At 38.3% G+C, this 24,043-nt stretch overlaps 1 protein-coding gene across 1 annotated transcript; it reads right to left on the bottom strand.

The window, feature by feature from the left end:
- Positions 1 to 272: 272 nt before the first annotated feature.
- Positions 273 to 18,196, bottom strand: LOC104940995 (tissue factor pathway inhibitor-like). The gene is made up of 7 exons (XM_010766027.1): positions 18,192 to 18,196; positions 14,482 to 14,487; positions 11,933 to 12,109; positions 10,989 to 11,066; positions 9,696 to 9,755; positions 1,833 to 2,021; positions 273 to 1,412 (listed from the first exon to the last, which is right to left on the bottom strand). Exons 3-7 carry the CDS (start codon positions 12,030 to 12,032, stop codon positions 1,345 to 1,347), a joined length of 495 nt encoding a protein of 164 aa, XP_010764329.1. The 5' UTR covers positions 12,033 to 12,109; positions 14,482 to 14,487; positions 18,192 to 18,196; the 3' UTR covers positions 273 to 1,344.
- Positions 18,197 to 24,043: the final 5,847 nt, after the last annotated feature.

Raw genomic sequence — 24,043 nt, 5'->3', positions numbered from 1 at the left:
ATGTATTTTGTTTTAGTTTTTTTGAAGTTAAGTATTAATTCAGAATATTAGAAGCTAAGACACTCAAATTGGTAACAAAATACTGGAAATAAAGCAGATAATTCCGGACGAAAGATAGTTGAACTTTAATATATATATATATATATATATATATATATATATATATATATAATATATATATATATATATATATATATATATATATACACTCTTACATTTCATTACAGCCATTATAATAAAAAGATATATAATAAAGTGACAGTGCTGAAAACCTCTTTGAAAACGTACTTTACACAACACCGCCCCCTTCTGTTTTTTCTTACCAACAACACCAGCAGGAGAGCCACAGTGATTTACAAAACTGCATAATATTGATTAAAAAGAAAAAAGAGTTCATGTTAATTCCGACCAAAATAAAGCAGTCATTGCCTTGTTCACAACGATTTATAGCTGTGAGGACATCTTGATGAATCTGTGTGCCTGACATCATTCCATATCCTGTTGTGGTTGATCCTAGAATACGGATAGCCAGCAGTTTAATCTGCTAATGCTGCTGTTCAAATTGATTAACAATAGCAATACCCTTGAACACAAACATCACGCACTATGCACACACAATACATAATGTAAGCAGAATAAGCATTCATGTTATTGAACGAGAATAATGCTTAAACTTTGGCGTTTCCCACAAAAAAAGATATCAGTATGATTATAACAGCATGGAAGACCGGAGAGGCAAAACAAATTGGTCATCAACTCTCTAAGTCTTAATTAAACAGATTTTCCTTCTGCGTTTGTGACAGAAGAAAGGAGAAAAACATTGACAGGCAAAAACATTTTGCAATATAAAATTTAAATAGGACTGTATATTCGTTGCGTTAAATAGTGCATGGGGAAGTTGAAACTCAGAAAACATGAATGCACTTCACTTCACTTTTTTTCCGCCACCTGTTCTAATGTCACAGACACAGTTGAGACAACAATCTAGATCAGACTTAAACATTTATCTCCAGAATTGTTTTTCCTACTAGGATTTCCGTATTGTAGAGCCCTGAAATTTTAAAATCAAAATGACACAATATAACGTTTAAAAACAAGCATTGATACACACAGCATCAGTGTTGAGATCAGCAAGACAAATGTGTCCTTGTCAAGATTAAAACAAAGTAAATAAAGATTATAATTGCATTCAAACTCGACGAGGGAATTCGGTACAATACATGACTTTTATACAAGTACTGCACCCATAGAAAACAATAGATATGAGTAAAGCTAGACTTAACATAATGGACATAAATACAGGTGGCTCCACAGTGTTGCAGGATCTAATTCAGAGCCAAGTGTTCAGACTGAGCGATTCACGATGCTGTTCAGGTTTTTCTTCCTTATCCGAATCGTCCCCCTCCCATGAGCTGCAACAGAACGAAAATATATCGTATTAATTCCATGATTCTTTAACAAAGATTTTCTTGAAGAAGCTAATCTGATTAATATCCTAACAAAAGTAATATGTCTTAGTTTGGACTTAAAGATCAAGCCCTTTAAAAACATTAACTTTGAGAAACTGGGATGTACATTGTAAAATGGTTTCTGATATTTTAAAGACCAAACAATTGATCAACAAATCTAGAATAATTACCACATACATTTTTTTTTTATCTTTAGTGAAATATGTATGATAGTGTAAAACTTTATTTTGTTTTTGTTGTTTTGAACTAAAAGACTTACAAAAAGAATATTCTACAATTGAATCATTTCTTTAATAATAATTAACTCCAATTCAGTTTTTATAAAATGCATTTTGAAAATGCTAATACATGAAATAACCTTACCCTTTCTGCGTTTAATGCACTTGATGATACAGTCTTTCCGGGACTGGAAGTTGTTCTCGTTCCCCTCGCAGCCGCTGTAGTGGAATGCGTGGCATCTATTGGTCTTAGAGTTGAAGGCAAACCTCTTCTCCGCCCCATCACATGTTCCCCTTTCCACCGGACTAAGGCACAGGTCTGTAGGCTTCACTTCTGTAAATCAGGAGTGAGAGAAAGAAAAGTTCATATATTGAAATTAGGACTGCATAAACTAATCCTAACCCTAACCCTTTTCTAACCTCAGAAGAAGCTTCAAGTTGTTATGCTCTGCAGGTCTGGAATACAATCCAGACTCAGATGTCTTTTTAAATCATGTCTAAAAACATTTCTACCTACCAGTGCTTTTTCCAGAGATAATTAACATCATTTTCACATTATACTTCTGCACCTCTTGCAGCATTATCTGTATTGACAATGACCATTTTAACTACCCTTAATGCCTTTATTTATTGTCTTCTTTTCATTTTGTTTTATTAAAGTTTTCTTGTGTGCTAATGATAATGTAAAACACTTTGAATTGCCTTTGTATTTGAAATGTGCCATATTCTATATATAAACTAACCAAGAAAAAAAGGATGACAAAATAAACTAGAGAATTCAATTCCTGAAGAAATTGCGAGTGGGAATGCTTTTTGCTGAAAATCTGACGCTAAACTGCTATGTTGAAATGTAATGTGTAAGGAAAAAAGTGAATAATTTAGATTGAAATGATACATGAACACTGGGGGCTTGAATGTGTGATGAGAGAAGANGAGGGATGCGTTTCCATGGAAACGGCATATGGTGAGATCCCAGATTTGGCGTAGAGCTGTTGAGGCATGGACCGGTGATACAAGTGAAGATTGGGGGACGATTGGACCGTGTCGATTGGACTTACAGTGACATCCTGTTTCATGGCGAGTTGTCTGTCGCCATGACAACGGTATTTGATGACAACCCCATAATACGCTTAGATGCGTTGATGGCTGCATCGTTACCAAATCTGTGAAGTTCTGGGCTGTTTGGAGTATTTTCACTGAAGTTATGAGAAAACCGTGTTTCAAGGCGAGCATTGTGTTGCCATGGCAACGGCATTTGAAGAAATCTTAAAACTGTCCCGTAGATGTCTTCACGGCTGGACTGTTAGCACACTTGTGAAGTTTGAGCACTTTTTGAATATTTGCATAGGAGTTATAGCGACATCATGTTTTATGGCGAGGGATGCGTTTCCATGGAAACGGCATATGGTGAGATCTCAGATTTGGCGTAGAGCTGTTGAGGCATGGACCGGTGATATACAAATGAAGATTGGGGGACGATTGGACCGTGTCCATTGGACTTACAGTGACAGCATGTTTCATGGCGAGTGGTCTGTCGCCATGGCAACGGCATTTGATTACACCCCATAATACGCTTAGATGCGTTGATGGCTGCATTGTTACCAAACCTTTGAAGTTTTGGGCTGTTTGGAGTATTTTCACTGAAGTTATGAGAAAACCGTGTTTTATTACATTACTCTCATTCTTCTCTCTCTCCTCTCTCTCTCTTCTCTCTCTCTTCTCTTGACCTTCGTCATATGACGATGACACCCCATAATTGGCGTAGAGATGTTGAGGGGAGGACCTTTAACCTTTATCTGAAGTCTGCTGCTCTGAGCATGTCAGTTGGAGCGATGACATCATCGTGTTCCATGACACAGGTGTTTATATTTGAACTAACGAGGTATGCAGAGATCACAGGTTTCCATTGTTCTGAATGAGAGATAAACCTCTTACATGTGAACGTTTTGTGGANTCAAGTGTGCGCCCAAAAAAACGTATTTTTGTCTCACATTTTTTCTCACGTTATGAAACTTCACTTTCTATCAGCACTTTATTTTATGGTACATGATACAATGGAGTTATAAGGCTAATAGAAAACCATTATTTGCTCAGATTTAGAAATATTGTAAACAGGCTTAAAACTCAGTATTTACGTCCAGTCGTCATTGTTTACGGTGCAGAGCAGCTATTTTTTATCCTTGGCGCCAATGATTTCAGATGCGATGTTTATAGTGACATAACTTAAAGAAGCACGCCCTAGCTCAACAACACAGGCAGGGATGACAGTTCGATGATGGAACAGCGAGTGCAAAGAGTCTAAAAATACATTAATATCACCACAAGGTTTAAACGCAGAGCTCAGGATGAACTCGAGAGCTATATCTATGATCGCCCCTCCCTGAAACTGAAGCACGGGACTACGTCGGATATATTTTGCGCCTGCTTGTGGGACACGAGTATCCATCCCTCCTCAGAGAGTGCATCGAAGGTGCTTTTACAGTTTCCACTCCTACTTGTGCGAGCTGCGTTTTCCTAACCGCATATGTCAAAAAACAAGACCCTGCGACCCGGCTGTCAGCTGGAGCAGGACCTCCGCGTTGCGCCTGTCACTATCCCTACGCATCAGAGACTCGCTCACAAAAGCAGGCACAAGTGCTCGCACATAGCACCGTGTGTAACCGGCTCTGAGAATGTTTATGTTTGGATGATGAATTTTGTGCATGCTTCTTATAAATGCTATGATTTATGATTTTAGTCAATCAGGTATGTATGCTGGATAGCGAATGCCGAATGCTTCATATTTGGGAGTGTGGTTATGATGCACATGACCACACGTCAGGTCAGAGGCGCATTGTTCATCCCTCAATCTATTAAGTTTATTCTATTTATCTAAGCTGATCATAGGCCTGCCTCTTTTGAAATCCAATGTAAAATATACTTGTATTGATATGCTATTGCTGTTTTACACAGGTAGGCCTACTATTTTTCAGCAAACAGAGCCCCTACTTAGTAGGCCTGTTTATACATAATTGAATTCATCATAGAGATGTGTTGACATTTTGAACTTATTTGTTTATAAAATGTTCGTATTCAATGAAATACACATTTGAAAACCAATTTATGGATGTTATTTAATCGCGTTTTTAGGTTTAAGCCCCTCTTTAGTGCGTTTTTTAAATCTCAAAAAGTGAGTGCCTTGCGGTCGGAGAAATATTTTCAGGGTGCCCTGGCGTAAAAAAAAGGTTGGCAACCAATGCCGTAGATGTCTTCACGGTCTGGACCGCTTGCACACTGCTATCTGAATCTGCCTGCTCTGCAGCCATGTCAGATGGCGTGCATGACATCATCGTGTTCCGATTACACAGCGTGGATCTTTTATAGAATGAGCTAACGAGCCTGTAGAGATCAAAGGCTTCATTGTTCTGAATGAGAGATAACCTCTTACATGTGAACTTTTTGTGTAAGAACCGTAAACGAATCTGTGAAATTTCAAAACGTGAAGCATGTCAAGAAGTTGAGTATCCCTGAGGTGAATTTTTGGTATTTGGTTAATAATGTGGCGCTTTTGGCAGTTTTCCGTGGATATCTGTCTGAAATTACAATGGGTTTATATGGAGGAATGTTGAACGTTTTGTTCACTTCATGCCTCAAAAGAATTTTGTTTAATTATTTGGCTTATTATTTGTCATTTCAAGCTACGAGATGGTTTTCCTACGTTTTTCATGATAAATTATGTTTCAGAATGTAGGGTTTGGAATTAAGGCAGTTAAAAGAATATATATGAATGCGAATTTCAAGCTGTCCTCCTCTCTAGCTGTGACATCACGCACACTAAAATCTGAAGGCCTCTTTACCAAGGTATGAACAATGTTTAATATCTCTAAAAGTAAGAATCAGATTTAAAAGTTGTTTTACACGAATAATGTCAGAAAGATGTGTAACATTTTAAAGTTAGAATGAGGTGTCTGAGTGAAAGTATGAATGAACAGTTAGCAGTTGAATTACATGAAGATTTGTTGAAGTCTGAAGATGTTTCCATTGACTTCAATGTTAAAAATGGGATGTATTATGGGATGTATCTCTGGAATTATGAAAGTTATGAATGAGAAAAGTACTAGCCATCGATTCCCGACCAAGCTGAACGTTTTGATGTTTGAACGGAGTTTCTGCGATGTTCAATGCGGGAGGAGAAGAGGGCCAAATTACCGGCGGAATAATAAACTTTTCATGCGTAGAATAACAGTTAGTTGGAATGCTGTTAACAGCATTCCCACTAAATAATCAAATAAACCAGGCTTCAAAAGCATTTATGCTTCCAGAATCATAAAAGTTGTGTTAAATCGGGAGACTATCCTGCTAAACAAAATGTGTACGTATCATAGAGATTATTTTCAGCAATATTCCAGAATCGAATATTCCCATTGCTTGTTTGTCAAAGGAGCCCTTGCAATGCTAATTTACGGGTCGGCCTACACCACTCTATTACATACCCAAGGAAGCCCTGTGTCAAGTGTGAAGTTGTTTAGATGAGTGGTTCTCTAGAAATCGCCTGCAGCAATACCAGAGGCCAGGGAAATGGCCAAACAGACACTGCATTAGTCTATGAAATGTTATATCATGATTTACTTGGATCTCTTGGATCCATTCCATCTTTACAAAAGAGTCATGAAGGAGGCGGAGCACCTAAAGAAGACTCATGTTTCTTTTCATCTACATTTTCTTAGCTTTTAACTCCACACAGGCTCATCTCCTCACCATAAGCTTCAGTCTGGCTTTGGAATATATTTTTGTCTGGAGGCTCTCAGACTAAAATTGAAAGATTGGAAAAAGAGAGTTGTTATGATGGCTTCCCACAGGTTTGTGTTAGCTATCCTCTTTGATTTATTCTCTAGCTGGCTTCCTGGTGAGGCACAGCTTGTTAGCAGCAACGAGTGCTCTTTTCCACAACTGCAGGACACATATTTACATAGGAAAACACTACTGCTAAGGCCCTATACTAAGGCCCCATTTACACGGGAACGCAAACAAAGATGAACCAAATTCGATATCAAAAAAGTCTTCCGTTCACACGCAATCTGCTCAATAAACGTGTCCGTTCACACGAGACCGCTCGACCCGCTGGAGACGCATTAGTACATATGCCGGGCCTGTAAGTGGCGCTGTACTTCCACCACAAAATACACCAAAAGTAGCGAAGAAGACCCCCCGAGCATGGTTACCATGGTTGCCTGGTTGCCCTTCTGTTTATTCTCCGCGGTGGATTTAGCAACATGTAGTTCATGTAGTTCTCCATGTCCACTTGTTGCTAATGGTTGTGATAGAGGAGCTGTATATTTTTACAATAACATCTGTAGCATGGTCAGTAGCAGTAGCTACTGACCATGCTACAGCAGTGAGCAGCAGAGGTGGGGAGAGGCGGGGCTTTGGCTTCATCGTTATCAGGAAAATGATCATATAGGACGTACACTCGGAGCCGTTTAGCCCCCCAAAGCGTTCCATCCGCAGATCTATCCACCTTGGGACCCGTTATCGTTTTAGGGGTCCATTTCCGTGGTTCCCTTACGGCCTCGTGTGAACGAACGGGCTATACGAAAGAGGAAAGTAGCAGATACAACCCGAACCGTATCCATGTAAACGGGGCCTAAATGTATTACTAATTTGTTGGGATCAACTTGCATCTATTTCACCTAATGATCTTAACTATCCAACAATATTGATATTATTAGTATTATTGATTATAATTATTTAAGAATGTTATACAAGAAAAAATCCTCTCTACTTCAATAACACAACAATCACCACCATGATATCTGAGGGAGAAACTGGAAAGCTTATTAAAATATAATTTACCAAAGTTTTTGTATAATGAACATAAATGGGGCTGTTAACTTGTTTTGCTCTAACCCTAACCCCAATCCCAAGACCGAGAAAAACACATATTTTGATAAACCATAAATCCACTTTGGTTGTTTGAAATGAAACATCACATTGGAATTTGAAAAGCCAATGGAGGTTTATTTCAGGCTTTCAGTTGGTATTTGATTTATTATGTTCCTTAAAAATTTTTTTGTCAAAAAACATTCAATTAATTTTTTTCAGCCAGCAAGAATTTCACAAGCTTGAATACATTTTTTGAATATCATTTAACTGAAAAACCATTAAGAATTCAACCAAATTCAAAACTGCACAATGTTGAAAAACGTTTATTCTAAGAAAGGGCCAGATGAAAATTGATAGTTGTGGTAGCGGTATCAAATCCTTAACGCTGCTTTAGCTTGTTATGCAATTATGATCTATAGTCACGCAGCTCTAAAATACAGCTTTTCCCAATGGCACTGAGAATGTACATCATCGTATAACCACAAGATGTCAGTATTTTATTTCAACAAAGAATATATGCTTGGCAGACCACCATCATACTCAAGATACTGTTTATGACAATTATCTAATGCCTTCAAATTTTAAATGCCCCAATTTAATTTCAGCAGTAAAAAAATCATCTGATATTGATGACTGATATGAATTGTTAAAAATATATCCTCTAAATCTATAAAATGTAAGTTCTTGAGGTGTTTTACTTTGATGCCAGCATTGTTTCTGAAATATATTATTGTGCTGGAGATCTCATGGCGGAAATAAAGAACATAGACTGGTGGCGGAGGCAGCACTGAGGCGAACTTATCCTGAATCTTCCCCTCACTATATTTCCTGAAAAGAAGGAAATTGGATTCTTAAAAATTATAACTCTCTTGAATGAGTTCAGGGAAGCAGTCCAGGTGAGTGCTCTCTTGTTGGGTACAAAATAGCCCTGAACGATGATATATATTCTCTTGCTACTAATTCACCAAAAAAATGATAAGTGGGAATACGTAACAAATTGTAGGAAGGAGAAGCTACAGTATGCATTTCGATGTTGCCCTTTGCCTCGCACTGCGGAAGTAATTTTGCAAGCTGTCTACCATCTATGCATCACTGCAACTGGAGTTATTATTTTATTACAGTGAAGTTATTGGCAAGACACAATGGTTAATTAAAAGAACTGGAGCTTAATTAGAGTTATAAACATAACTGAGAAATTCAGTATGGACTGGTTGCCACTCTGAAGACAGGATGATAGATTTGATTATGCTTAACAACAGTTCATGTATCCAAAATGTCTGCTGCTCTGGGACTTCTGTTATGAATTATCACTGCATGTACTGCTTCTGGCTTTCTTCCTCGCTGTCTACATTAATGTGATGAGACAGAAAAAGGACATCTCCTCTTAAATATTTTCAGAAATCTTCAAGGTGAATGGATTTAAAAACTGTTATCAGCAACTCAGTGTAATTAATAATAATAATTCCTTACATTTATTATAGCGCTTTTCCAGGTGCTCAAAGCGCTTTACAAATACACATTACACACATGTAACGGTCATGTACTGTGGACAATACCCACAGGAGCAAATTCAGGTGAAGTGTCTTGCCCAAAGACACAACGGCCTGACGCAGTGGCGGCGGGGTCGGGTTTCGAACTGGAGTTCCCCAACGCCACCCTTGATCTGATCATCAACGCACAGCCCACTGTGCCACTCCGTCCCGTCCCAGTACGCTTATATCTGATTGAATTATTTCCTTTTGTGCATTATCCCCGGAAGACAGGTAATCTCATTTCGAACATAAGCGCCTGCAGATTAATTCCATACAAAGTTATGATACACCACATTCAGGCAAGATACAAGATGAATAAATCCCTGTTTTGGCTATCTCTGCCGCCATCTTGACTGGACAATTGTGTGCAATTCAACTCTTCTTTGTTTGGGAGGTGAGAGAGAAGCACACCTGGTGGAAATCACTGAATAATCTTTTGTGTTCCGATAGAAAGCAGCAATAATGTTTTCCTTAAAGCTAATGCAGGATTGTTTTGCAGTCCTAATTGCTAAACACTGCTAATGTACCAACTGTACAGACATTAGCTGTAGCTAGTAGCGCATGCACCAGCTGTGTGTGTGTTTTTTGTTATGTTGATATATATTATTTCTTACCTTTCGGCTCTGGATTAGTGACATTTGCTTGCACCTGAGGTTCAGCTACAGTTGATTCCCCTGAGAAACAAAGTCATATGTCAGGGGATCTGTTGTTAGTCATAATAGTTAGCTTAGCATGAAGACTGCATGCAGACAAAAAAAAACTGTTTAGCCATCTGCCCAACACTTCAATGTAGCAACCCTACCATGTTTCATGGCAATTTCAATCTCGCTTCAACTACATGCAAAGTTTTGCCTGTCAAGCTGTTGTTTGATTCTCCAACAAGACATCTGGTATCCCTTGCCAGTCTTTATGCTAAGCTATTCTAATTGGCTGCTGGCATGAGATCCATACTCCATCCACAGAGACATACTTGGTATCGCTCTTTTACAATGCTTTACATTTCATTGAGCTGATGCTTTTATCCAAAGCAACTTACAATATTTAGAATAAACCATAAAGATACAAACTCAGATCAACAACAACAATGCAGATACATTTAGTATGTAAGAGTAATTGTAATGAAAGCAGATAATTCAAATTACACATGATTGCAAAACTACACTTTTTTAAATGTGTTTGATTGATTTACTTGAACACACAAACAAGTTTTTGATTGAAAGAAGTTGATCTGATAACAAATTCTTAGAAAGATATTGAAAATTACAGACTATATCACCCCTTGCTGCTAAATACAAACCAACTTTGTGCAATATGTGCTATATGTGCAATATATATATGCCATTAATAACTGTGTAATTTATACCTGGCTACTAAACCCTTTACTGTTACAAGGTATTTATCTTGTATTTTGTAGATTGTGTAAATTGCTGCTGTTAAATACCGTCAAACTATGTGCAATATGTGCTTTATGTGCAATATATACTTTATATACATATGGATCTTTAATAACTGTAATATATACCGGGCTGCTAAATCCTAAGAACTGCTACAGGATTTGATTTGTAGATTTGATTTGTTTTTGATCTGTATTTTTGAGAATTATGTAACTTTTTTTAGGATATTGTTTATTGTTTATTATATTATAACTTAGTACTTTTTTAGCATATTGTTGTGTTGTTTGTTTATTATATTATAACTTAGTACTTTTTTAACGCATTTAAGATATGCAACACTAAGCTGTCTGTGGCTCTTTCCTGCTGTAACGCTGCAAATCTCCCCTCTGTGGGACTAATAAAGGTATTCTGTTTCTGATTCTGAAAATGATATTTTACTAGTTTAATTCTGTGTTTTAGACAAGAACAACAAGTATCAACACTTTTACTAGTGTGGTGTACATTCAGTCCTACCAGTTATCCTGGTCGGCTGCACAATGTCAGATCTTCTCGCAGACATTATGTGGCCTTCTGGTGGCTCAGTGGGTTCTGCTATATTGACGAAAAGAAATAGAAAAAGTAACATCAAAGAATATCTGTCTCAACAGCTATATATGAAACATGAATCAAAGTAATTCATGCCTATATTTAGAACAGATTTAATTAAATCCGGACGATCAATCATCATTAAAGCAAGATTAATCTCATCAGTGTCAGACTGGAAAGGGTGTTCTGCAAACACATATAAAATACTAAAAAAACAGACAGAGGCATCAATCTGAAATTGTTATCTTCTTATCTAAAGAAAAAAGCTTTTTCAATCGATTTTCAATACATGGGCTGTTTGCAGAATTGGTCACACTCGAGCAAATTACTCGTTATTTTCTGCGACTATTTCAATATCTAAATTACTTTGAAGTTGTGCCTAAGTGTGGAATAATTGAGTGTGCCTTGGCCAATTTAAAACGATTCAAATACTAAATCAAGGTGGGATGTGATTTCATGGTCAGCTAAGACTCATTCAAAAGTTAATTTTCAGACAACTATTTCAATCATGTCACCAATACGAAATGAGTTTGGCTTGTTGTGAACCCAGAGTTATAAACTAAACCTTGCATGCCTTTAAGGTAATGCCAGCAAAATAAAAATATTTTTTGTCACAGCTTACTTATAAGGTTTAGGTGTAGACACTTTGGTTCTTATTAGGCCTTAGAGTAACACTTTATTTTTCCTCTTTTGAGATACAGTCAATTTCCCATCACATGACAATGTCTTTGGAGCATTCACAGCTGCTGGACACAATACCTGTCCAGATGTAATTATTGTTTCGAAATAGAACCTAATAATGTGGGTGTTTGGACAGCTTGGCTGTTTGCCCGCCTTTACTGTAAAATGATTAAAAGTTCAATCTGGCTTACCTGGGTTCTGACATTTGGCCTGGCAGTCCGCCATGCTTCTGAAGTTGTTGGCATTGCCAAAGCAGCCGCCGTAAAATAAATGCTTGCACTGCTGACTCATGCTGTCGAAGAAGTATCGCGTCAGGAGTCCTCGACAGGGACCAGGAGCCTCGGGTAGGTGGCACGGGCTCTTGTCATCTAGGAAAGAGAGAGGCAGAAAAATGTTTAGCAACTAAGAAAATAATCAATTAATTATTGTGTCTGTTGCTTAATGAATAAATAGTAAATATCACATTTAAGTGCACAGCTGCTCACGATTTTACCTTGTCTTCAACCTTGGGCTGAAATATAACTTTTTTGCTGAGTTATTGAACTTATTGATACAACTTTCCTTTTCCTTATGTTATTTGGACAAAGTCAGGCACAGTTTTTCACTAATTTAACCCTAACCCAGGTTTAAAAAAAATGGTAGACTTAAAGATTTGAATATGTTGACATTACCTGCTTGGCCCACTATCCAGCCAATCTAATTAGCTAAATTAAGAAATGTATTGTTGCTGAAACACCTAACCAATATAGCAACATTAGCTAACTTTGCTAGCACACTTATTGTACATCATTTTGCTGTAGAGGTTGGACGCTCACAAATTAGTAAGTAAAGCTTTACATGGCTATTAATGGTCCCATGTCATGGCCATTTCTACTGATCATATTTCCATTGTTGAGGTCTACTAGAATATATTTAAATTGTGCAATTTTCGAAAAATCACATTGGTTTCTCATACAGCATCTCTGTATAGTACGTATGTGCATTCACCAGGTATTCACTCTCTGTCCTAAACGGCTTGTTGGAGCTCCTGCCCCCCCTCCCAGTGAGCCCAGTGTGCTCTGATTGGTCGGGACGTTGCGAGGCTTGTTGCTGCTCGCCGCTGCTGCGAGGAGCGGACAGGTTTCCGGGTCGACGATACAGCGAGAACAAGCGAAACTCATCCTGAGCCCACACAAACNTCAAAAAAGCCTCCCCACGTGACCTGCCTCGTGTGACGTAACAAAGGGGAAACAAGGGGGAGAGCGGCCGGTGTAACGTATTAATAAACATGGATCCCAATGCTAGTTTCGACACAGAAGAAGTTGAACATGAATATTCGAATGCATATGACGGACCACAACCTTATAATTATGAGCCTGCTAGGCGTCCAAGAGACCAGGAGCAGCCAAGGATTAGAAGAAATAACGGCCATCGGAGAGAAATTGAGCTGTGGTGTGAGGAGAACCAGTGGAGAACTGGGCAGCTATCTTGGTGAGTGACCGGCGTTAGCTACAGAATGTCAGCTAACGTCACATCATCTTTGTTTCAAGAGGATTCCTGGCAAAGATTGTGTCAGCACTTTTAGAGGCAGAAACAAAGAAAACATTTCATAATTTGATAAAATACTGTATACTGAAGAAAAAAGCTGTAAGAAAATACATTAAAAAAACAATTGAGCTAGTGAAGAGATAAGAAAATGGATGGCTTCACACAAATTGTTGTGTGAACATTGTTAGTTTGCAATATACTGTTCTAAAATCTCATCTTTCTGGGAAGGAGACTAAAATGAAAATGAATATTTTTTTTCTTGAACAAACAAGGCTCTTACACAATCATCCGAGCCCTTCTTAAAAGTAGAAAAACTGTTTGAATTAAATATTGAGGTTGTTACTGGAAAGCAGTCAAAACTCTTTGGGAAACAATGGACAGTATATGACAAGCGATTGAAAAAGGAGCTGTAGCACCTCTTCCACCTTCACAGCTCCGATAGAGAATTGTTTCTGAATTATTATTATTCCGTTGCTCTAGAGAGTCCTTGGACATGTATCTTTGCCCAGTGGTATTAAGTCAAAGTCACTTGTCTTCAGACGCTACAACGGTAGCCTTTTAATCATGGTCACCCTTCAGTAGAGTGTGGTTACTCAAAGACTTAGCAGAGAAAACAGATAGTGAGTTTGTAGCTGGTGTAAGACATCCTCCGGCAGCTGTTAGGACACATTGTGTTTAATCAGAAGTTGCAATTGAATACTAATTTAGTTCCTAACGAGGGTGATTGAAGTGAATCCCAATATCTGCTAAGCTAATTGTTGCCTTGTAGTAAATCCATTACGGCTACATGTTTTAAGCCCCTTTCCCAACAGGCAAAGAACCTACTTACACCCACTTAAATCTGACACTAACTAAATAAAAACCTAATAAGAATCATCTTTGTTAGTATTTCCAATGTTCCAAGAATCACAAAGTTTGGTCTGAAAGTTTTAAAGAGTGTAGAAAGAAGTAACCACTTCTTCATTTTACCTGTGGAAAATGATGTACTCTTTGGACTTACATCTGAAAATGTTTATCACAAAATGTTGTTGTGGATGGATAATATAGCATGACATAACCAAAAATCTATCTATCCATCTATCTATATATCTATCTATCTATCTTTGTTTGGGTGAACCCAAACTCATGTTTGGGTTCACATGAGTTTCTTCTGACAAGGTTAGAAGTCATTCTTCACTGTTCTTTCCTTCTGTTTGTGGCTGGGCTTGGGAACCAGAGTCTGCTTGTCTGTGGTCATCAGAGTTATTGGGGTGAGTCAGCTACAGCTCTCTGACCTCTGCTATAGGCAAGTCCCAAGGAATGCCCAGACTTTATTGAACTGTCCTGATCACAGCCTTTGAGTTCCTTACTTTCAGACAGTAAATAGAGGATAAAACACTCAAAGTCTATTTTGTTGACGCAGCAATGTATAGCCTGTAATTGCGCATGCGATCTAGCACCTAAACACCTTATGTTTTTGGCATTGGGTGGTGTATGTCTTCATTAGAAGTGATCCCGCATTGCGGCAAGAGTTTGTCCCTGTGATCTATCAAGATTGTTGCATAATGTGATTATGTTTTTTATGTGTTCGTACTGCATACTTGACCAACCATTCTTCTGATGGTTTGACTTGGCTTGGGGTTCAAGAGATTTACTTAAGCATTTTACCTCTGGACTACTCTTTTTTCAGAGTAAAATGCCTCATCATTGTCGTTTCAAATGTGATGTCATTATGAAGACTTCCACATTGCAAAGACTGGAATGTCTGGACTTAAAACCGCAATATGTTTTGATAAATGATTGTATATCTGTGTGTTGGACCACATAACCCAATACCCCACTGTATACTTACCATGGTGGGATGCAAAGACTCTAATATGCTGTTGGCAAAACATGAATCAACTTGTCACAGCTTCTGTGGTTGAACATGTCTTGGTTGACAAACCCAAACAGTCCACTGCAATTGATTCATTTGCCACCATGGTTGCAATCATGTTACTGTACCAAGTCAATTCAAGCATGAGCCTGTCATCAGCTTGTACATTATTTTGGTTTCTAACATCGCTCCAGTCCAACTCTGCTGTCAGTGCTGTTCAGTGCTCTACATTGTTGAGGCAAATACAATTTGAAGTTACATATTTTCAATTAAAGGCAATCTGAATGGAGTTTGTACAATAGAAATAAAGTACAAGTAATATCTAACTTTTACATTTCCCTTTCAAACCCCAAAAGGATGGATTTCCAAATGATAAGAATCACCACGAAAAGAAAGTCAGACAAGAGAGACAAAAACGTACTATTACAACAATCTTACACAATAAAAGATGCAGAATTTAGAAGAACATGAAACTCTTGCTCAGAAGGACATTGCCCTGATTCTGAAACTCCAAGACCTGAGGGTGATAATTATGCAAAAGGTCCTCAGAAGTGAAACATGGGGAGCCAGGGCTGAAGTACAGTAATGTGTAGAAGACAGAAAGGAAGGCAAAGAAGGAAGACATGACGTGATGTGAATCACTGGGGACCAAAAAAAAGTTCTTGCAGGAAGGCTTCACTTTGAGCTAGGGGAAAATCAGGAGTGTATCTGAAACCTGACAGGAGTGGAAATGTCCCTGTACTGCCTGGGAAACAGGAAGTGGGCAAGCTGTGACAGAGTGGCCAGTGATTGCAAAGTGTGTCACGGCCTGCGGTTCATTTACTGGACCTTTTACTGTTTACAGACTTTGACTGGCTATATCTTTTCTCCCTAAGTGTTTATTTTGGTGCTGCCATGGGCGCAAGGTTATGTTTTAAAGTGGGGGAGCAAACTTGAAAAGATGCATAATTGTAGTAGAGTCTTGTGGCCTTCAGATTCAAGACAGTCACCTTGTTTAGATAAATTAGATGTAGGGTGTATACAGTATATACCAATGGCGCATAAAGAAAACAATTGGTGGTTCAGGAAAGGAAATTATTACTTAAATAATGGCTATTTTATATTGGAAATTCTATTAATAAAAATATTATATAGCCTAAAATGGTAGTAATAATAATAATAATAATAATAATATATTTAATTTATATAGCGCCTTTCAAGGGACCCAAGGCTGCTTTACATATGGTAAGGACAGACAACAAAAAAAAACAATCAAAGTAAAACAAAATAATTGCAGTCGGAGTGGCAGCAGGGGGACTGTGATGGGTTAGGGGTCAAAGGCCATGGTGACCAGGTGAGTTTTTAGTGATGTCCAGGGAGGCAATGAAAATGTCCAGGGAGGCAGCATTGCAGAACTCAGCGGAAAGAACGTTCCAGAGGGTGGGGGCTGCAACACTGAACGCCATGTCTCCAACAGATCGGAGGCGAGAGTGGGGACTCGAAAGCAGAGCACCACAGATTCAGAGAAGGGGGGTGTTTTGTACTGGATCCGGGACTCGACCGTAGTAGGTCTTTTCATTAGTCAATTTATTGAACATGTTAGAAACAAAACTAATAATAATAATAATTAATAATAATAATAACAAAGAGAAGCAAAATATATATATATTTTTAATCTTTTAAGGTATAAAAAAAAAAAAAATTCTCAAATAGTTTCCGTCATGTTCAAAAGGGGCAAGGTGAATGCATACACATGTTTACCCTTAACTATATCCAAAAGATCAACTGCGATGATGCATATTAAAGGGCCCATGTCATGCTTTTCCAGTTATTTCCCGTCCCCTTGTGTGTTATGAAGGTTTTTCTGCATGTAAACGGTCTGCAGAATCAAAAACCCTCAAAGTACACCCTGTAGCGAGTAAAACTCTAAAACAGAAAATACCTGTCTATGCTGCCCCAGAACGCCTCGTTGGAGATTTCTCATTTTCAATTGTTTGCTTCCTGGGCACTTTGACGTGTGAACACCCAAATCAACAACAAATGACCGGATTGGCCCAAATGGACCAATCCGGAGCACCTCACACACCAGGATCTCTTGGCTAACTAACAGGGAGTCCCAGTGACTTGCATAGAGCCTACGAGAAGCTCCCTGAACGCTGGAATAGATCCGAGTTTGGGATAAATTTGAGCCATGCTCCGCCAACCCATTCTCAACAGCGTTAAAACTTTTTCTTACTCAATATCAACCACAACGTATTGTTTTTCTTAACTTCGCTGTGAGGTTTGTGGGGCCTCAGGATAGTTTCGGCTTGTTCTCGCTGGTAAAAAATTCCGTCGAACCCCCGGAAAAAAAAAAAAACCCCTTTTTAAAAAACCTTTGTCCCCCCGCTTCCCCCCTTTTCCCGCAAAGCCAAAAAAAGCGGCCGAGGGGGGCAAAAGGCAACCCCAAAAGGCCCCCTCCCCCCCCGGCAAACGTGTTTTCCCCCCCCCCGACCCCCAAAAATTTTCCCCCAAAGGAGGCAAAAAACAACTTTTGGGCTTTTCCCCAAACCCTGGGGAAAAAAAGGCGGGGGGGGGGCCCAGGCAAAAAAGGCCCCTCCCAACCAAAGCCCGACCCCCCCCGGGGTTTTGTTTTTTTAGGGGGGAAAAAAAAAAAAAAAAACAAAGAGGAAAAAGGTGGAAAAATTAAACCCCCCCCCTTTTTTTTCTGGGGGGGGTGGGGAAAAAAAAAAAAAATGGGGGCCCAAAAGTTTTCAAAACCGTTAAAACTTATACCAAAAAGAGGATGCTGTATTGAGAAAAAAAACCAATGTTGAAATTTTTTTTTTTCTCGAAAATTCGCCCACCAATTAAATAATTTATTCTAGTAAGAACCAATTTAACATGGAAATAATGGATTCAAGTAAAGAAATGGCCATGAAAAACAATGGGAACCAATTTATAAAGCCATGGTAAAAGCTTTTAAAAAAAAACCCTTCCTAACTAATTGTGACTGTTTGAAAAAAAAAAAAAGCCGTCCACTTTCTAACACGGCAAAAAATGAAAATGTACAAAAATAAGTTTGTGGGCCTAAGCCAAAAGTTAGCTACCCAAGCATGTTGCGTTATACCTTTCGGTTTTTAGGGTATTTTGTTTCCAAAGCAAACCAATACATTCTCTTACAATTTAGGCCTAAAATTAGATTCGGCTCGGCATTCTACGTCGGGGCCAAAAGCCAAGGTAATCGGTGCCACACATAATCAAATTCTTTGAAGTCCTTAACCCATGATTTTCTTTTCTTTTTTTTCTTTTAAACGCTGGTGGTTTTTTTAACGTACCAATTTAAAGTGAAAAAAACTGTTCGCCCTGACTTCTGTCAAAAATTAAACAATAAAGGAAAAAAGGAAAAAGTTGTATCCCAATAAGTCTTTTTTTCACTAAAATAACTCAGCCAAAAAAAGTTTAATAATTTCAAGGCCGCGAAGTTGAAGAACAAAGGTAAAAAAATTTTCCGTTTTGAAGCAAAAGCTTGTTGCAAACCTTTTTAAATTGTGAAGTTATTTAACTATTTTAAAATTCAATTTAAAGCAAAANTAGAATATAATATAATCCTTTATTGTCATTATACAGGTATGAAATGGGTTGTTTTTGTATTTTTTATGGCACCTTAAAAAATTGAGCTAACCCTAACCCTAACCCATTTCATACCTGTATAATGACAATAAAGGATTATATTATATTCTATTATTCTTTTAAGCATTTCAACCAAAAATGAAATTGGTTCAGAACATGAAGATTGGTTCCAAGCTTGAAGCCAAAAATAGTTTCTCCTTGACCTTATGTGTATACTATGACAATATCAGTGGGCTTGTCATAATCTGCAGTTCGAATAAAGAGATTAGAGTCTTGCACATTAATAGTTTCGCTTTCTTTGATAAAAACAAACATCTTTAAAAACCGAGTAGAGGCTGGCAGGTAACCAATGCAATCCACCAATTTTCAACTACTGTTCTTCTGTTCTGCATTGTGGAACACACTTTGTCAATGACGCATCTTTATGATGCGTCACTGGCAAAACTGGTGGAAGTGCAGGCTGGTTGGCATGATAACACCAAGGTTCCAAGAACCCTGTAAGGAACCAGTTCAAGTACTAGAGCTCATTTTGTTTAGAGGGTTACCAGTGTGTCTTGTGTCTCCAGTCTCCTGTTCCTTTCCTGGTTCATGGCTGCCAGTCCAACTACACAACTGCCCACAATCAGCTCCTCAGCTTCCTCAGCTTTCACACCTCTCAGCCATCAGCTCATTATCTCTTCAGAAAATCAACCTTGGTTCTTCACCCACTCACCGTCTGATAGTCACTTTAGCTTCTCTAATAGACTCGCTCACGTTCTGTAGCATTTACTATTATATTCTTGTGAAGTTGTTGCTGGATTTTTTTTGTACTCAGCCAATCAATTGTTTTCCATTTGCCCTCGCTGCACTCATCCCTGTCTGTGTTTGTGTTCTGATTGTGGTTCCTGATCACTGATCATAACTGAGTTCCAAAGAGAGTGAGTGTGCTGTCTCTTAAAAAAGCTTTTTTTCTGATAAACAGACCAATTGGCAGTTAAGCTTACATTAGATAAGGATAAAAAGTAGGAAGCTGGAATACATTTTTTTTGGTCATGTTTTCCAGTTTATATTTCCTTAACAATCTCCCAAGTTTTTATTATTTACATAATGTTGTTTTTAATGTTCTTTTCCTTTTCCTTTGCTTATATATTATGTTGCCTGTACCCAAAGACTGAGCATTGACCCCGAGCTAAGGACACAGAGGTCTTACTGTCACAGAGAAACTCTTTGTGTCTGTGACCTGTTCAAGAGCTGTAAAAGGGTCAACCAACCAAAGAGTTTGGAACACAATACTCATTGGGGTTTCAGTAAAACAGCAGGGTGGGAGAGAAAAAGTACCCCAGTCAGAAAGACAGAATGTTCCTCACATTGGAGTGTGACCTTTACAAGAACATTCCTGTCCGAGGCCATGCAATGATGTGTAAGAAACAGGAGAAGATCTGACTAACCGATAGTAGAGTCAAAGTGTGTGTGCTGTTTGTAGAGTTAAACTGTAACTGATGATAAAGGCCCCGCTACACAGGATGGGTCAAATTGCAATGTGTGAAAATATGTTGGCACTTGAGATCTGTTATCTGTGAGCTACAGTAGTGATGACATGTTCAAATGACAGTGGCTGTTAGCCATCTTTCATGAAAAAGTCTAGCTGCACAAACAATTTAAAGTGCAAGTCAACATTATATTGTACTGTAGGAGGGAAAGTGAACAAATATTCAATCACTGAAAAATATAGGACTGCTGTAGTTTTTTAGTTAAATATCAAATTAATTAGTCTTAATAAGGCGGGCAAGAAAAGTGTGGCATGCATTTGACAACAATGGAGCTCAAGGCTAAATAATACTCTCAATAATGGCTTCATTTGTTTACAGCAATCTCATTTCAAATCTCTTTTGAATACAGATTTGTTCCAATTTCATGCCAAATACAGATCTTTTGTAATACATTATATATTTTTATTATACTGTTTTTGCATGTAGTATCAAAGATTAATTTTAATAACATTAAGGTATGAATAAAAATAACTCCTCACTGAACGGTATTGGACCAAATTGATACAATTTGAGCACCTGGAATAGCGTTCTAATAAAAATGCAATGAATTATTATTATTAATTATTGATAAAATTGTCATGTGGTGTACTTTAAACTGAGACCAAATTAATTTTAAAGTTCTTCCTTTTTCCAGCATTTGTGTAAGGATCAGATTTGTTCACATGGCAAAAATAATGTCAATTTAGCATAAATCAAGTCTTTTTTAGTATCCTCATTGTTTTTGCCAAATAATATATTATTAATATTGTAAAGGTCCATCTTCAAAATACATATGCCAATTTTAAATACTGCATTAACATGTATCTTCATTTTCTCCCTGCCTTCTTCTTTGTCTTATGTGGGCTCATTTCTAAGCTTTTGTGCTAAAGAACATAAATCGCATTTATTTGTCAATGAGTATGTGTAGTCGCAAGCTCAACTGAGTGTTCAAGTGTGTGTGTGTGTGTGTGTGTGTGTGTGTGTGTGTGTGTGTGTGTGTGTGTGTGTGTGTGTGTGTGTGTGTGTGTGTGTGTGTGTGTGATATAAACAAAACAGGAACTATGTTTCAAAACGCTTTCATTGTGCACTCACTACAGTGCATCGTCAAAACCTGCTTAGAATAATGATGTTGTTTGAATTTGGACCTCTTTCATTCTAGTGTTGACTTTGGCCAATAATCCAAAGTCAACTCCTAGCACGGGAAAAAAGTTAAACCTACTCATGGAGGTCTATTCAATTTAGATAAAAGCAACCACTAATAGGTGTTATGCCTGTCCTTTTTGTCCAACCGAAAACCAATAAAAAGTGCCCTTTAAATGCCATGGAACAAATGAACCTTTTATAGCTCCGTTTAATAGAGTGTCATTTCCTTTGTGTTCAAAAAGCATCATGTTTCCGACTCATGAGTAAGTCTGTACACTCAGACCAGCTTTAATATCTGACATTCACCTTCATATTCCTGCCCAAACAGTTTAATGTAACGTGTGCGCAGACTCATCTTTACAGTGCATATGTGTTGGTGTGGAGACAACGGACGTTAAATCGATGCACCTGCTGCATATGCCAATGCCCCGCAGGTCGCAAAATTAATTCATGATCCTCTTGTCTGATTGTGTTATGTATCACCAGCGTGGCATGCAATAAGGAGGTGAAGGTTATTCTTTGCTGGTGGGAGAAAGTACTTTATCACAGCGCAGAATAACACGCCGTCGAAATACCATGATGAATGTGTCAGCGCTTTCATGCAAGGACATATTTCAAGTTAATCAGAAAACCTTGAGTTTTAAAAGGTGTGTCGTTTGCTGCCCTATATGACAGATATTATTACATGGAGCTGTTATGTCAAAGAGAAAGGTGTTCTTCTGCCATTCATTTAATGTCCTTTTGTGGACGTCGTGTTTTACACAACTCAGCTCCAATAAGTGTTTTTGAACCAAGCAAGCGCAGGAAAATTGGTCTCCCAGGAGTAAAAGGTAGAAGTGTTGAAGTTTGATTGCTTTTCAAGAGAAGCGGTGTTATTTTATGTTACTGACATCTTAGAAAGGCTTAAGTGCACTATAGTGAGGAACACAATGTATTGTGAAGATAGCACTCAACAATTGATTGAGGTAAGATGTTCTCTCATTTCAACTTTTAGCACTTCAGTCAAATCACTCCATGTGACCTTTAATCCTCGATTTCAGTCAACCCTAATTGCTCTTACATGGTTATACAACAGCATGTTTCAATAGTGTGCATCATTTACATCGCACAACACCAGAGACATTTTAAACAGCTGCCACATAACTACATTTCATTTAATTTATTTTCTGTGTGAAGGTAGCAAGGTAAAACCCTATAACAAGAAAAATGCAGATATATTTGCCTCAAATAAATACAATAAATAAGCCTTAGTGGTAGTGTATTAGTTTTCAAAGTGCTACAATTATATATTTTTTTGTGTTTGGTGTATTTGCCAATGATATTTCAATATAACAATTATGCTATATTATTTAATATTGTATTGGACATTATACAATAACTTCTTATATTTATACATAAGAAGTTCTATATTTTATATATTTTTTTTAATATATTTTTTAACATTCATACCCTTAGTTTTGATTTTAAGCTATATTATTTGTATTATATATTTATAGCTTTTATTTATTTTGTTCTAAAATGGAGCATCTGTCAGAAAACCCAATTTCCTACAGGATAAATAAGGTATTCTAAATCTGATTCTGATTGATGGTGATGCTACAGTCAAGTTTTCCATTTGACCAAAAACATGTGCTAATTCATATGGATGTCTTTTTTTCTTTCTCTTTGAAATAAGCCCTTTATGACACTATTTGAAAGAACAAATTAAAAGAACTGGACCCATATCAACACCGTATGAAAATGAATGTATCTTAAATGTGCAATAGTACATACCACAATGAAGGCTCGATAATCAGCTCACGGCATATTCACTACGTCACGTCTGTCCCTCCGGTGCTAGAGCAACGCTGGCGTCTTGTCTGTTGACTGCCGCTTCTACCCCCGGACTGTTTCTGGATGTTTGTTTGTTTTCTCTACGGGTCTCTATGCTGGTTTTCGCCGATCCAAGGCTGCTCTTCACTCCGTTGTGCATCTCTCCAGCTCCGTTTCCATTCATAGGCTCCCTCACTACTGGACTGTATGCTACGTTAGCCATCAAAGCTAACAGCTGGCTCCACTCCGTCACCTCGACTACCCGGTCTGTATGCTACGTTAGCCACCGAAGCTAACAGCTGGCTCCCGTCACAATTGGACTACCTGATTACACCACTGGATTGTTTTTCCTGGCTCTGGGTGTGTTGATCGCTGCTCTGGACTCGGGTGAGTACGCTGTGTGTTTTGTGATGGTGATTGTGCCAACCTGGACCGACCTGTTGTCCGCCGTACATCAACAACAACAACACTCACTCTGTCTGGCTGCCCAGCCGGCGTTCTTGCGGGGAGCCTCCACTCCCCACCAGCTCGTCTACTGTTGGGTAGCTAGGTCCAGACATGGTGCCGCAGGGACGGTCTGGGGTAACCAACACCACACACATCACTCACTCCAACACCTGGTCCACTGCTGCTTTCACATATCTCACTGCCTACCAACTCCTAGCCAATCAGTTAATAACCACTGCAAATACACTACCTTGGCTACTCTCATCTGCTGCTACCTTTCATCTGCTGCTTGGACTATCTCTCCCGCTGCTTCAGCCTACTACACCACCAACCTCCAACAAATCACCTGTTATACACGAACTCCTACTGGACAATAACATTGATCTGCTTCTCCTCTGTGAAACATGGCAACAGCCCCT

The sequence above is a fragment of the Notothenia coriiceps genome, unplaced genomic scaffold (assembly GCF_000735185.1).
Source record: "Notothenia coriiceps isolate Sejong01 unplaced genomic scaffold, NC01 NC01_scaffold00002901, whole genome shotgun sequence".
Lineage (NCBI taxonomy): Eukaryota > Metazoa > Chordata > Actinopteri > Perciformes > Nototheniidae > Notothenia > Notothenia coriiceps.
This window is presented reverse-complemented; position numbering and strand designations above follow the sequence as displayed.